The 13,715-nt window shown below is 27.1% G+C and overlaps 1 protein-coding gene across 1 annotated transcript in view; it reads left to right on the forward strand.

The window, feature by feature from the left end:
- Nucleotides 1-1,580: 1,580 nt before the first annotated feature.
- The window catches only part of LOC129969708 (dopamine D2-like receptor), a 199,494-nt gene continuing 187,359 nt past the window's right edge, over nucleotides 1,581-13,715 (forward strand). The window contains exon 1 of the mRNA XM_056084404.1: nucleotides 1,581-2,234. Coding sequence (XP_055940379.1) covers nucleotides 1,890-2,234 — 345 coding nt within the window. The 5' untranslated portion in view covers nucleotides 1,581-1,889. The remainder of the gene's footprint in view (nucleotides 2,235-13,715) is intronic.

Raw genomic sequence — 13,715 nt, forward strand, 5'->3', positions numbered from 1 at the left:
TTTTCATAACGAGCAATGCATGAACAGTTTTATCGCTTTATATAAGAAATGCATGAAAAGATATATAAAGAGTGTTTTGGAAGAGAAAGGGATATTTTAAATATTATTAACAAAATGGTTATATTCAAATTATTTGTTATATCTTATTTTTGCTTTATTCGTTTGCCGATATTCAATATTTTGCCACTGCTTTTATATAATTACACTTCTCTCTCGTTATTTTATTTTTTACAGAATTGTTACTATTTTTAAACAGAAGTATTACTAAATCGATGTTGGCAAATACGCACATCGTTAAGAAGGATGAAAAATAAGAATGCATAAGATTTATAGATTTTCGTTTCAATATAATTCAGAAAACACTATACTTTATGATATATAATAAAATTCAGCTGTATTTCATTAAAAAGTCACTATCAAAAATACAAATTCCTGAGAGTGAACCATTACTTTTCTTTTCATAATACTGTTCTAAATGACTTAAAATATTCATCTTAATGGAAATTTCACCCGCAGGCAAAATAATAATTTTTTCTGACGAAATAGTTCGTGGAAACAATTCTAGAATATTATCTGCCATAAAGATGAAGTATTCACTCTTTTGTAGTATAAACAAAAATTGTTGTTGATCATTCTATTGCGCTTTTCATAGAACACAATTGCAAATAATTTTCGCCATTAAATAAACGAAAGCCCGCTTCCCTTAAAAGGGAAATACTATATTTTATCTGAGGTTTCATCTTTTGTGTCATTCGCACTCTCGCAATATTTAAGAAATCGAATGCAGTTTGGTGATATTTTTTGACATGTGCGAGCATTAATAATACTTCTTTTGCTGACAATGGCGCTTTTGAATTGGTTTTTTGATGTGACTATTCTGTTCTCTCTTCTTTTATAGGTTGCATCATGCCGAAATTGAATTCTCTGGCAGAAAGAATTTTACATAAAGAATAGGATTTATAGTTGGGAAAATTCCGATTGGTGGAAAAATCATTTGCTTGAGTGCTACGAACCAAATTCGTTTGGAAACGTTCTTTTTTTTTTTTTTTTTTTTTGAAGAAAAAGAAACTTCTATTTGAGAAATTGCATACTGCGCTTAGGAAAACTGCAGCTGGTTTTTATTCTTTGTTGCCAACAATATTCACATGAATCAAAATTTTTATTCTTGGATTATGAAACTCAGAGAAGAATGAGAAGTTTTGTTCCGTGTCATGGAAGAAAAGAATTGTTTCCCTTTTGGAAAAACGATGCCAAATTGAAGAAGATTCTTTTGAAAAAAACTTATCAAACCTTTCCAGACGAAATATAATAACAAAATTGCACAAGGAATAATTTGAAATTATTAAAAATCGAAATAAAATGCCACGAAAATGAAAAAATCTTCCAGACTATTGAAAAATTACATAATGCAATCTGTATATGATAGAAGAAATGATTATTGTCATAAATGATAGTAAAAGCTGAAGAAAATAATAAGTTTTCATGTTGTTTTAAAAATAATTATCTTATTTCCAAGCCTTTAACAATGATTCATAAATAAATACTAAAACTGTTAATGAAATTATTATTCTACAAAGAAAGTCATCTTTGTTGAATGCATGATTTCTAATTTAAATTGTATATCAAATGAGCTTTGAAATTGCATATAGGAGATTTATAAAGAAGCTCAACGCACCTATTGACCTATTGGGAATGTCAGAAACAACATTTTGAAAATCGGAAAAAAATGCTACAGAAAATTCTAATCTCAAATATAAATAAAAGGAGTTAATTTATAAATTCAGTGCAACAACTCAATAATTGATGAACATATTTCAAACTTCTTCATTCTATAAAATAAAGAATCTTGTAACAATATTTAAAATAAAATTTATATAACTTGCCAAAAAATGAATTTGCAGCTATTGAATTCTAGTGATTTATATGACGATTTAAATACTTCTGCATCAAAATTTGTTGTCTTTGATAACTTTTCTTCTTGTCAACAAAACAATTGTTCTCTGAACGACAGCAATAATGAAGAAGCATCATCCTTTCTGCAAGCGGGCAAAGTATACTGGGCCCTCATGATGATTCCTCTACCCTTGGTGGCAGTGTTTGGAAACATTTTGGTGATTCTAAGCGTCTACAAGGAACGCAATCTTCAATCTGCTACTAATTATTTTATTGTGAGTTTGGCATTTGCGGATCTTCTTGTGGCTGCTGTTGTGATGCCGTTTGCAGTATATGTACTGGTAAGTAAAATTTTTCCAATTTCAAGCAATGTAGTAGAGTATCGGTAAAGAGTTACATGAACAACATGTGAAGTCCATAGAAACAAATTATAAGCGTTGAGCTTTTACAGTTTCATTTATAAATTTTTAAATGATGATTCTCAAACAGGCATGATTGATACTTCAGGGTTTAAATTATTCTATTTGGACAATTATATATATTCATTAATATATATTCTCTTTTCTCGATTTATTATAAAATTTATGTCATTTGACTACTGTAGAAAATGCTCGTTTGGCGCAGATGCAAAATATTGTTAACATTGGTGTCTTTAGAATTTCCAGTTTTCTGTCCTGGCATATTAATTTCTCTACATAAATATGATTTCTTTTAAGCTTTCAGAAAAAAAAAATACTGATTAATATTTGAAGGAAATAATGTTATTTAAAAGGAACCAAAACCAAGAAAGTTGTAAAAGTAGCATTTTTAACTAAATCACTAATTTTTTTTTTAAATTTTTTCTATAGGGACAAGTTTTTATTACAATTATGCGATTTGTATAAAAAATAAATCATAATATTTAGGATTTCTTCTCAGATTTCAGAATAAATATTAATTAGTATTTGAATAAAATAAATTTATTTAAAAATAATAATAAAAAAAACTGAGAAAATAATGAAAATACCATTTTAAGTCAATCACTATTTTTTTGTTTTCATTTTTTCTACAGGGACACATTTTCATTACAAGTATAAGATTTGTAAAAAAAAAATCAAAATACTGATGAATATATTGAAAAGTTGAATAATTTAAATAACATTTACAAGAATACTACTGATATAGACGTATAGCATAAATTTTCTTTAAGATAAATTTTTTCTGATAATTTTTTTTTTTAAATATTTAAAAAGGAAGTTCTTTTTTTTTGTTTTTGTTTGGCTTACTGAATCAAGGCCGATATTGAATGAATAAGATTCTAGCATCTATTTCTTTTACGTTCTTGCTCCTGAAGTAATTGATTTATATTCATACTGATTTTTGCTAATGTTTCAGAGTAAAATTAAAAGACGAGCAGTTTTATTTGGTTGGGTAGAACTCTTAGCTACTGTCGTTTCAGTATCCTGAGACGATCACTTTTCGACGATTCTATCTCACTAAAGGGTGAGACGCAGAAAGATGAGCGCATTTCCGGAATTCTTCATTCTTTGACCTTGAATTCCTCCTTCTTAGAAACTTTTTCGTCCATTTTTTTTCCGTGTATATGACTATCGTGTCGTTTTTGATTTATTATTATATTTTAATTCAGTCCGATTCAGTTATTCTGTTTTAATTCAATCCAAGTTTACTTTACTGTTAAATGTAAACATCTTCTTCATTCATCTTTCCTGATACCCCCATTTTACTGAATTAAACCCATCCTAACACATGCGCAAAAGCGCGGAGGGTTTTAGAATCCATTAGCGAACAAAACATATTGGTTTCAATTTTCAATTTAGTTCCTGTTGACCTTTAAAATCCTTGGTCTTATAGGAAAATTAATTAGATTAATGTAAGAAAGCTACTTACAATATTTTAATTTATTTCTATTAGAATTGCAAATTTTAATTCTGAGAAATAATTAACTATTTTACAGAAAGCAAATATTGTTGATATTTTAACTAATACTTCCAATCAATTCCTTAGAAAAATTTCTTTGAAATATGAGTAGCAATAAAAATTACATATATAAATTTTTAAAAAAATCAGAATTCAACGAATGTTTTTATTTTTTGATGTTTTATATCATTTTTGAATTTTCATCTATAATTTTTGCTAGTAATAAGGATAGACGTTTGAGTATGTGAACCTATATTAGCGCTATACAGGTCAGACCCATGATCAGGAAATGCTAAATCTGGTATACCTATTTATTTTGGAAGGGAAAAATATGTTTTTCATTGTGAATTCTTAAAATTTGAATTAATTTAACACTAAAAGAAATTCCGGATCATTTCAAGTATCATTTAAAAAATATTACAGATTAAAAATGTTTTTACAACGATTTAAAATACAGAAAAATTATTGCTTCGGTTATACTAATATTTCGGTAAATACTTTTTCCATTTATAATTAAATTTTTAAAAATATTTTAACAGTTTCAAGATCTATATATGTAGTTGAAGTGAAAATCAAATCATTGATAAATTTCATCATTGATACTAATATTTCAATTGAATATCGCTCGTTATTCATGTTCAAGACATGAAGATTCGACTTATTTTCCCTTGTTGAGTAAATTTCGATACAACTTTTAATTTAATAAATTTAATTTAATAAATTCTTTGAAATATTACTGTACTTATTTGTTTGTAAAATTTGATTGTAAAATGTGATTATTTTTCTGAAAAACTACAATCATTTTTACACACTGATGTTATTTCTCATGATATAATAGCATATGTAAAGATACAGGCAGGATGGATATAAAAATCACCATCACAGCAGAAGGTATCTGATATTGATTGATATATATATCCATGTAAATTTGAATTTAAAACGTATCTTGCTTATAATGCATTAGGAGAAATTTACAAACAAATTACTCAACTGAAATTTTTAGCAACCATTAACTTCAGCAGGCGCTAATATCTAGAGAGAGATATTTAGGAATATTTTATAGAAATCGATGGTAAAAGCTCTAAATTACATCACTTCTGTTTCTATTTTTTAAAACAATTCTTGCTATTCTTATATAAAATTGTTTCTGAATCATTGTAAATCCTTTCTTTTCATGAATTTTATAAGTAAATCGAATTTACTACTTCAATTAGGCGTTAAATAAATCAGCAAAAGATATCAATAGCTGATAAATAATGACCTCATAGAAATTTTAGTTGCCATCATAAACAGACCATAAAATGGATTTATAGTGTTTGCCGTCCTTTTCAGAATTATCTCACTGATTGAGAACTGGGAAGATTACAAAGCACCAGAACATGTGGATCGATGTTTAATCTTATTACTAGTAAGGTGGAAAATGAATGAGTAAGGTATATGTCGAAATTGCAAGATTCAGGTATTTTACTACGATTTATGATTATAGACGAGTACAATTTACTTAAATTCTGAAGTTGGAATTGTAGTTATATTTTCGATAAAGAGATGGATGTCAAAAGCAGGTTGTAATAGTTTTGTGTCTCTATAAATAATATAGAATTTGCTACATTCGCTTTATGTAATGAAGCTATTAGCAATTTTTGATAGAAGTTGCTACATCCACTTTATGTGATTAAGCTATTATATAAATCGTTGAAAACATCTAGAGAAAATGTAACGTATCTTGAAATAATTTTTAACAAATATATCAATATACCATCAATATAATATTAAATTATTTGGCATATAATGAGATTAAAAAACACAATAACGGCAATTAAAGTTCAAGTTCATTTACGCAGAAACTATTTTAGATATCAGAACATCATATTATTGTATAATTTGAAAACTATGTGAAGTTATTATTGTTCATGTCTACGAATATGATTAATAAGTATATCCAAACTTATTGGTAAATTTTTAATATAAATATTGCAAATTAGTTGAAAAAATATAAATGATTTAAATTGACTACAAAAATATAATATATTTTGATTGTCAGAAAATTTAAGATAGCAATTGCAATTTATTCTACAGAAAATGATTTTTTTCAATTATTAACTAAATCGTCATAAATAAAATGAGTACAAGATATTTTTGAAGATAATTTTAAAAATGAAATTAATTAAATTATGAAATATGATTGTCAAAATAAATTATCATTATTAAAATTTTGTTCTAATAAAAATGTAATGAGTAAGTTTATTTTATTATTTATTTTTTAAATTACACAACATTAATTTTTAAATACAAAAATAATATTGATAAAAATACATACTTCTAATTTTTAAGAGTAGGCTGAAATTAATAGCAATATTAAATAAAAAAATGTAAAAATTACATCAATATGTATTAAATTATAATATTAATTTATATTTTAATCACTGATTTTTTAAAAATTTTAAATATAAGTTACTAAATAACCGTTTCTGTTATGACTTGTTTTTGGAAGACACATTTTTTTTAATTTTTTTTTGCATATGGAAATTTAAATTAACTAATGCACTTTTAAAAAGTTTACCTTGTTTTAAATGTTGTTTAGAAGAGCAAATGTGTACGTTTTCATTTTATTTTCTCAGAAATAGTAAAAACCAGTTTGGTAAAACAACATATTAAATATGGATTTCTGATTCAATAGTTTCAGTCATAAAGACATTTCATAGACCAGCTATAAAAATGAGCTTAATACACTGTATGTTTTAGTCTGATTTTTTAACATAAAAAATTTCAGAAGCAATAAATCTGTTATTTGTGAAATATTACGCCAGATTAAAAAGACCTTTTTTCAGTTTTTAGAGTTCTATTGGAATATATTACTTGATTAATTCATGGAATGTTTGGAAACTATAAAAATATGAAACATATCAATTACACAAAATTGCTTTATTATATGTGAATTTCATGAGGCAATTCTATTATAAATTTGGAGAAGATATATAGTATCCTTTCCTGAGGTTAAAAAGAAAGTATAATTCTGTTGTGAGCAAATTGAATTTTTTCTTGTTTGAACAATTTCATAATTTGTTTCAAATTTATGAATATAACATATAATGTAATATTTCTTATAATTGTTTGAATAATTTAGGATACTTAATAATCCCGAAATAAAAAATAAATAACATGCATTTTATGATTTTTCGCATCCTTTTCATTAACAGTGGTAAAATAATATATATATATATATATATATATATATATATATATATATATATATATATATATATATATATATATATATATATATATATATATATATATATATAAGCTTTACAATCAGTTGAAAAGCATGTATAATCCAGCAGAAATAAACAAAATCTATTATCAGTATCTTAAGAGATAAAACAAATTCTATTGTTTTTATAAATTGCAAAATGCCATGTTTATTCTAAATCCTACATGAATATGTTTATTGTTCTTCTTTTCCATATTTAATGAATTTTTATATGATTCAAATTATTTAGCTCATAAACAGCAGCTCAATGGATTTACGAATGACATCACAAAATTATTTTATTAATTTCATGCAGTCATTTTCAGGAATATTATTTTTTTTTCGTTTGGTAGTTAAATGATTGGCTAACTATCGTGATAACTTCATTTAGATTATTAATTAATTAATTATTAATAATTATTAATAAAAATATAGCATAGAAAACTAAAATAATGCATACGAATAGATATGAAAATAATTATTATTAAATATTTTTACTTTAAGAATTAGAAAACAGTGACTTAATGAGAGCACATTAATTGAAATATAATTGCTTGATTTTATTTCTCAAGACTTGTACTGAGACTTCAAAGAATACTTTTTGTTGTGCTGAGGATTTAAGCAGATGACTATTTCAGATAATATATTAACTAACATAATTTTAAAATTAATTCATAGGTATTATATTTTAAAATGAAAATACAGTTTCAAAATAAGTGCCAGTTCTAAATTGAATGATGTTCTAATCTTTTTAAGTTTACTGTTATGATTCTCAGAACATATCATTTAAGCTTTGAAAGTGAAGTTTTCGTAGATGGCTTCAATTCATACAACTCAGTATTGATGGATTCTTTCTCTTTAGAAGCATATGAATTTAGATATAAATAAGTAAAATAGAGAGACTATCTTAAATTATCGACTAATCATATATTCGTTTTAATTTGAGTAAGGCCAGGTGGAACTAAAAATAAAAAAAAAATATTAATGTTCAATTAAAATTATACCTTCTTGTTAGTCAGAATACAGTTTCCACATAGATTAAATATCGATAAAAAAATTTCAATTTTCTTTCATAATGGCAGTTGTCTGAGTATACCAAATACAGAAACCTTACATCATAATCACATCGGAAATTCGTTGCATTTGGCAACTAAACACAAACTTCCTCTTGTTAAAATCTTATCCAAAAGATAAATATATTTTATAGCTGTTAAATGGAATATGGGAAAATTTGAATGATGTACTTTGTTTAATTTCATATACAAAGCTTTTTGAAATTTCTCAATATACAGGGTGTTTATAAAGTCCCGGACCCATTTTGATGTTTAATAACTCATAAAATAATAAAGATAGATTTAAATTAATAACATAAATGGTTAAATAGACTCAAAAAGTTTCATGGCCCTTGTCAATGAACTCCCACGTGTGCCCCCTTCGTCGCACGGAGAATATCAAGTCGATAGTCAATTTCACGCCAGGTAGCGACAAGCATGTCGGCATCCACAGAGCCATTTGCGCACTTTATGGCGATTAACAATGCCAGAAACATGAAAGGATGCTTCATCGGAGAACATTATGCTCTTCAGAAAATCAGCAGCATCTTCTATCCTCCTTAGCATATCTGTTGCAAAGGCCATCCTCCTAGGCCTATCGTTCGGTTGAACTTGAACAATTTGAACTTTGTATGCCTATAGTCTTAATTTTTTCTTAATAACCTTGTACACCGTCGAAATTGGCATATCCAATTCTGTTGCCGCTGATCTCACAGATATTCTAGGATTGTGTAAAAATGTCTCTCTGACACGCTCAACATCAAAATCACTTGTGCAAGGACGTCTGGAACGTTTCTTATCTTCGATACTTCCAATTTCTAGAAAATTCTTTCTCCACCGCAAGATGCTGTTTTTGAATGGAGGATCTTTTTGGTAAATTCTTCTGAAATTTCTCTGTGCTTGCACTATCGATTTCATTTCTATGAACCACCATAAAATCTGTGCTTTCTCTTGTGGTGTATGCATTCTCCTTAAAATCCGCTCGAATAAAACATCACATACAAAAGTACTACATAGAACAAACACATCAAAAGTAAACATAACATTGCAATAGTTGCCAAAAACAAAAGAGAGAAAAATGCAATTAATAAGCAGACAATATTTAGAAAAGTACAGATATTTAGACTGGAAAATGAAATTATCTGAAATTAACCACACGCGCAGACGATATTTACAAAAGTAAAAATATTCAAACCTGAAAAGGAAAATATATGAGTTATTCCATCAATAAATGCAATAAGTGTGTTTATATCTTTATTATTTTATGAGTTATTAAACATCAAAATGGGTCCGGGACTTTATAAACACCCTGTATATTTTCGACAAGATGCCATTAAACGTTGTGAAGAGGCGATAATGCCTTAGCGAGGTACCTTCGATAATCTTCTTTATAGTGGTTAATTATTATTAAATAAAAATATTGAAACTGTTTCTTCATTCTATGGACATAAATTGAGATTGCGTCAACGAAAATCGTTATAAATTTCATAACTTGCAACTAAAAATAGAATTTGCTAATTATTTGTGGTTCAAATTGCATCACTCTTTTCTTATTTTCTGTTTAGTGAAACGATTTGGAGTTTAGAATTTTAGCAGGACTTCGCATGTGAGCATATTTATAAATTATCTATATGTTGTTACATTAGAAATTGATACATGCTCTCTGAAGATTAATTTTATGCTTCAGTGTTTTAGAAAAAGTTATTATTTCCTGCTATCTACATATACTCAAGAAATAGCATCTTTTAATGCAGAATATAGCCTTTAATGTTATATCATTAGAATAAATAATTAAAATATTTGTAAGCAATCAATGGAAATTACATAATTATAAAATTCTTCATATAATAACTTATATGCACTTTTGCTAAAATAAATTGTTACATCTTTAGATCAAATGAAATTCTTTCCTCGCATTGTGAACAATTAAAGTTCATTTGTTGAATTTCGATATTAACATTGATATTAAAATCATTATAATTAGGAACCATCTCATTAAAATCTCATTTGTTGATTTCTTCCAGGAATCTAATGGCATGATTATCTGTATTATAAGTCGAAACTAAGCACTTGTTTCATGAGGATTATTAGCTTTATAAGCTCATTAAGTTAGACGCCATATGAAACTAATTACTCATTAGTTTCGAATAGCACTTATGTAGTTTTCTCAGGAGCAAATTTATATCATATGCTAAACTCTCTGCATTGCACTAGGTATTGTTATCATGTTTGTAAGAAACAATTAGATAGTGTTGGGAAAATTGGTTATTTTGAAATTGCAAAAAACGTTTTCCCTAAAATATGATGAGGTGAATATATAAGAAATTACTGAAACCGTTTTAACATGCTTTTTCATTGGTTATGTTTTAATGACGATTGGTGTGGTAATTCGTTTTATAACGCACTTAATCTATTAGTTTAAAGACATTTGAACAAATATGAATATAAATAATAAAAAATCATTTTTTAAAGTAAAAAAAAATTAATATTAGAAGATTTTTTTTTGTGTGTGTTTATAACTAAAGTTCTGTGATACATTGCTAGTATTATTCAAGATAAAATAAAGTTAAGAAAGGACTTGTTGTGAACTAGTAAAGTTTGAAAAGCCTAAAATAAGAACACTTGTCTTTAATAAATAAAAAAAAGCTTTAAAATGTTACTTTTATAAAAAATTAATAATGAAAATTAACATTTTTCTCTTCAAAAGGGGTTATTTTAATGAGCTCCATTTTTTTCTTTTTCTAACTATCAACGGAAATTGTCTTTCTCTTGAACCATGCCTTCAAGAAAGAACAATAATTATCTTTTGCTTCAGAAGGTCGAAAATTAAAAGATTTTTCTATATAATAGAATAGAATATAAATGATAGAATAGAATATAAATAATAAAATAGAATATAAATAATAAAATAGAATATAAATAAATAATTTTTATGCGATGGTAGCGATATTAAAACTTATTCTGAACTTATATGAAACTTAACATTTAGATCAATATTAGTTTAAAAATTTGTTAAATATTTTTTATGAAAGAAATAATCACGCAAGGCGTCTTAAAGGATGTGCAAGATTCAGATAATATCCTACACTGACAATTCATATTTATAAGCATTTTGGAAGTTTCAAGAAGTACTGCTTGATAGAATTAGACTAAATATTCCTTTAAAAATTCCTCGTACAATTATTTATTTTTAGTATACAAAATAGATAATATATTGCATTTATGATTTCTGTGTACTTACTCTCCATTTACTTTTGATTATAAAGGACATCCAAAATTAAAGCAAGATTTAAATTTGCCATCATTTGTGCAGGGAAGCCTTGGCAACGCTATTGAAACACCATTTGGCAGCTGATAGTTTAGGGTTAGTAAAAATAGAGCGTTACTCGATAGAACAACGTGTTTTCACTGTTGAATAATATTTCAAAAATAATGAAAGTTTGACGACCACTGTTAGAAAATTTAAGAAATGATCCCCTAGATCGTGTGATTTAGCCCCATTGGATTTATTTCTATGGGGTTATTTGAAGTCAAATGTCTATGCCAACAAGCCCATAATAACGCGTGTATTGAAAGAAATTCAACGCTGCATTAACGAAATTCAGCTACATTTATGCAAAGGTCATGCATAATTTCGACAAAAGAGTTCGCATGTGCTAGCAAAGACAAGGAGGTCATTTGTCCTATGTGTTATTCCTTACATAACCTTATCCTGTGTACTTTAAGATTCAATAAAAAATATAACAATTTAAAGGAAAAAAAACCACTGTTTTTCATTTGATTTAAATTTTGAATTAAACTCTAAACTAATTTTCCTAACTCTAGATGTCAAATGTTTTTTAATAGGATTACGAACACTTTACTGCAGGAATGGTGGCAAATTCAAGTCTTGGGTTACTTTTGTGACACCATTTACTATTGTGTAATGAAACAAAAAAAATTGGCAAGATTGATCGGATCAATAGTATCAATCTTTGGATTCGGTCCACATATTGATTATTGATGCTGGCAGAGACCAAGAAGAATTCAGTGAGAGAAATAATCAGAAAACAAATATTTTTTTAATTTAATATAACCCACGAAACTGATGAGTGGTCTCCATGAAACTTTCTCACAAACTTTTCAATAAATGTATTTTTGTATTATACACTAGCGAGATCAATAAATACGGAATATCCAATCAGCGAATAACATTTGCCGATTAATACAGAACCAGAAACTGTATATTTTGGTTTCCCTCTAATCTATTCAAACCAAACTTTCACACCGAACCATTACAGACGCATAATCACATATCAGTTTCATATATTTCCATCATTGCGTTTTCAAATTTTCAAGTTTATGCGCTCGTGAAATTACCGAACGATATACGGCCAACCAGCTGACGAATTAATTTGAAATTTTATAAAACTTTCTACTGTAAATATGAAATTAAGCAACACATTTTATTAAAAAATAAATGCACTAAATTTTATCCCTCTAGGTCTCGTAGTTATTGAGTTGACATACTTTTTATCATATCGTGTTGCAACTGCACAGGCAGGCTTCCTCTGAATAGCATTCCGAAATTCGAATTTTTTTTCCATAATTTAGTTCAATGTTTGATAAAAAATAAATAAATTTGGAGTAAAGATCGTGTATTAAATTTCTTCGGTCTAGCTGAAAGCGGTATTGAGATATCTCAGATAGAGAAGCACAATTCGAAAAACGTGTTTTTCGGAATCGGAAATATCTGAATAATAAAAATTCGTCAAAATCTCGTGCTCGATTTTTTTTAATGACTTACAATATTTTCTCGTCTTCATATGTGAGAAAATTAAAAGAACGCCTTGAGCGTTTTCTTACATTGCTCTTTGGCTCTTTTGAGGGGCTTTAAATGTTTGTTTTTATAATCACTAGACCCTCATCACTTAACAAAAACAAACAAAAAATGTATAAAAAATGAGCTTTTGTCACATATTTGCAATTAATTGCCCGGTTTCTATATCTTGGCTATTAAGTGAATTTTTGCCCACTTTGAACATGTCATCAAAGTCCTATCATGCATCTTATCTGTCTTGAAGATAGTGTCACTTTTTCATGATTGGGATGGTAGCAATGAAGAAGGCTATTAACCATATCATAGAAACTTTGCCTAACATACTAAAATCATAACAGATTCCATATATATATATTAATGAAATTTGTATTTCCGTCAGAAAATAGGGAATAATGACCAGTTAGTATTTTTCTAATGTCTCATGTCTTTCCATGAAAGACATTAGAAAAATACTAATTGGTCATTATATGGATATTCTGAATTTAATTTCAACATGGTCATATCGACAATGAAAGAATAAGTAGAGAATAGAGCAATCTTGCTCCTTAGAAAAAAAAAGGTTAACTTCGGTTTTGCTGCGTTAAAATGACAAATGAAGACCTACTTAGGAAAGAAGATTGATGAAAAATGGCATCGAAGACTGGGTATCTCAGACAAAGAACGCTCAAAAAGTTTTATGATAGTTGCAGCAATACTAGGATTTTTTTTTACAGGAACCAAGTTCTGACAGATCGCGGCATATTCCCAAAACACCAGGAAAGATTATTTGGAAAATCTCCAATAA

The sequence above is a fragment of the Argiope bruennichi genome, chromosome 5, assembly GCF_947563725.1.
Source record: "Argiope bruennichi chromosome 5, qqArgBrue1.1, whole genome shotgun sequence".
Lineage (NCBI taxonomy): Eukaryota > Metazoa > Arthropoda > Arachnida > Araneae > Araneidae > Argiope > Argiope bruennichi.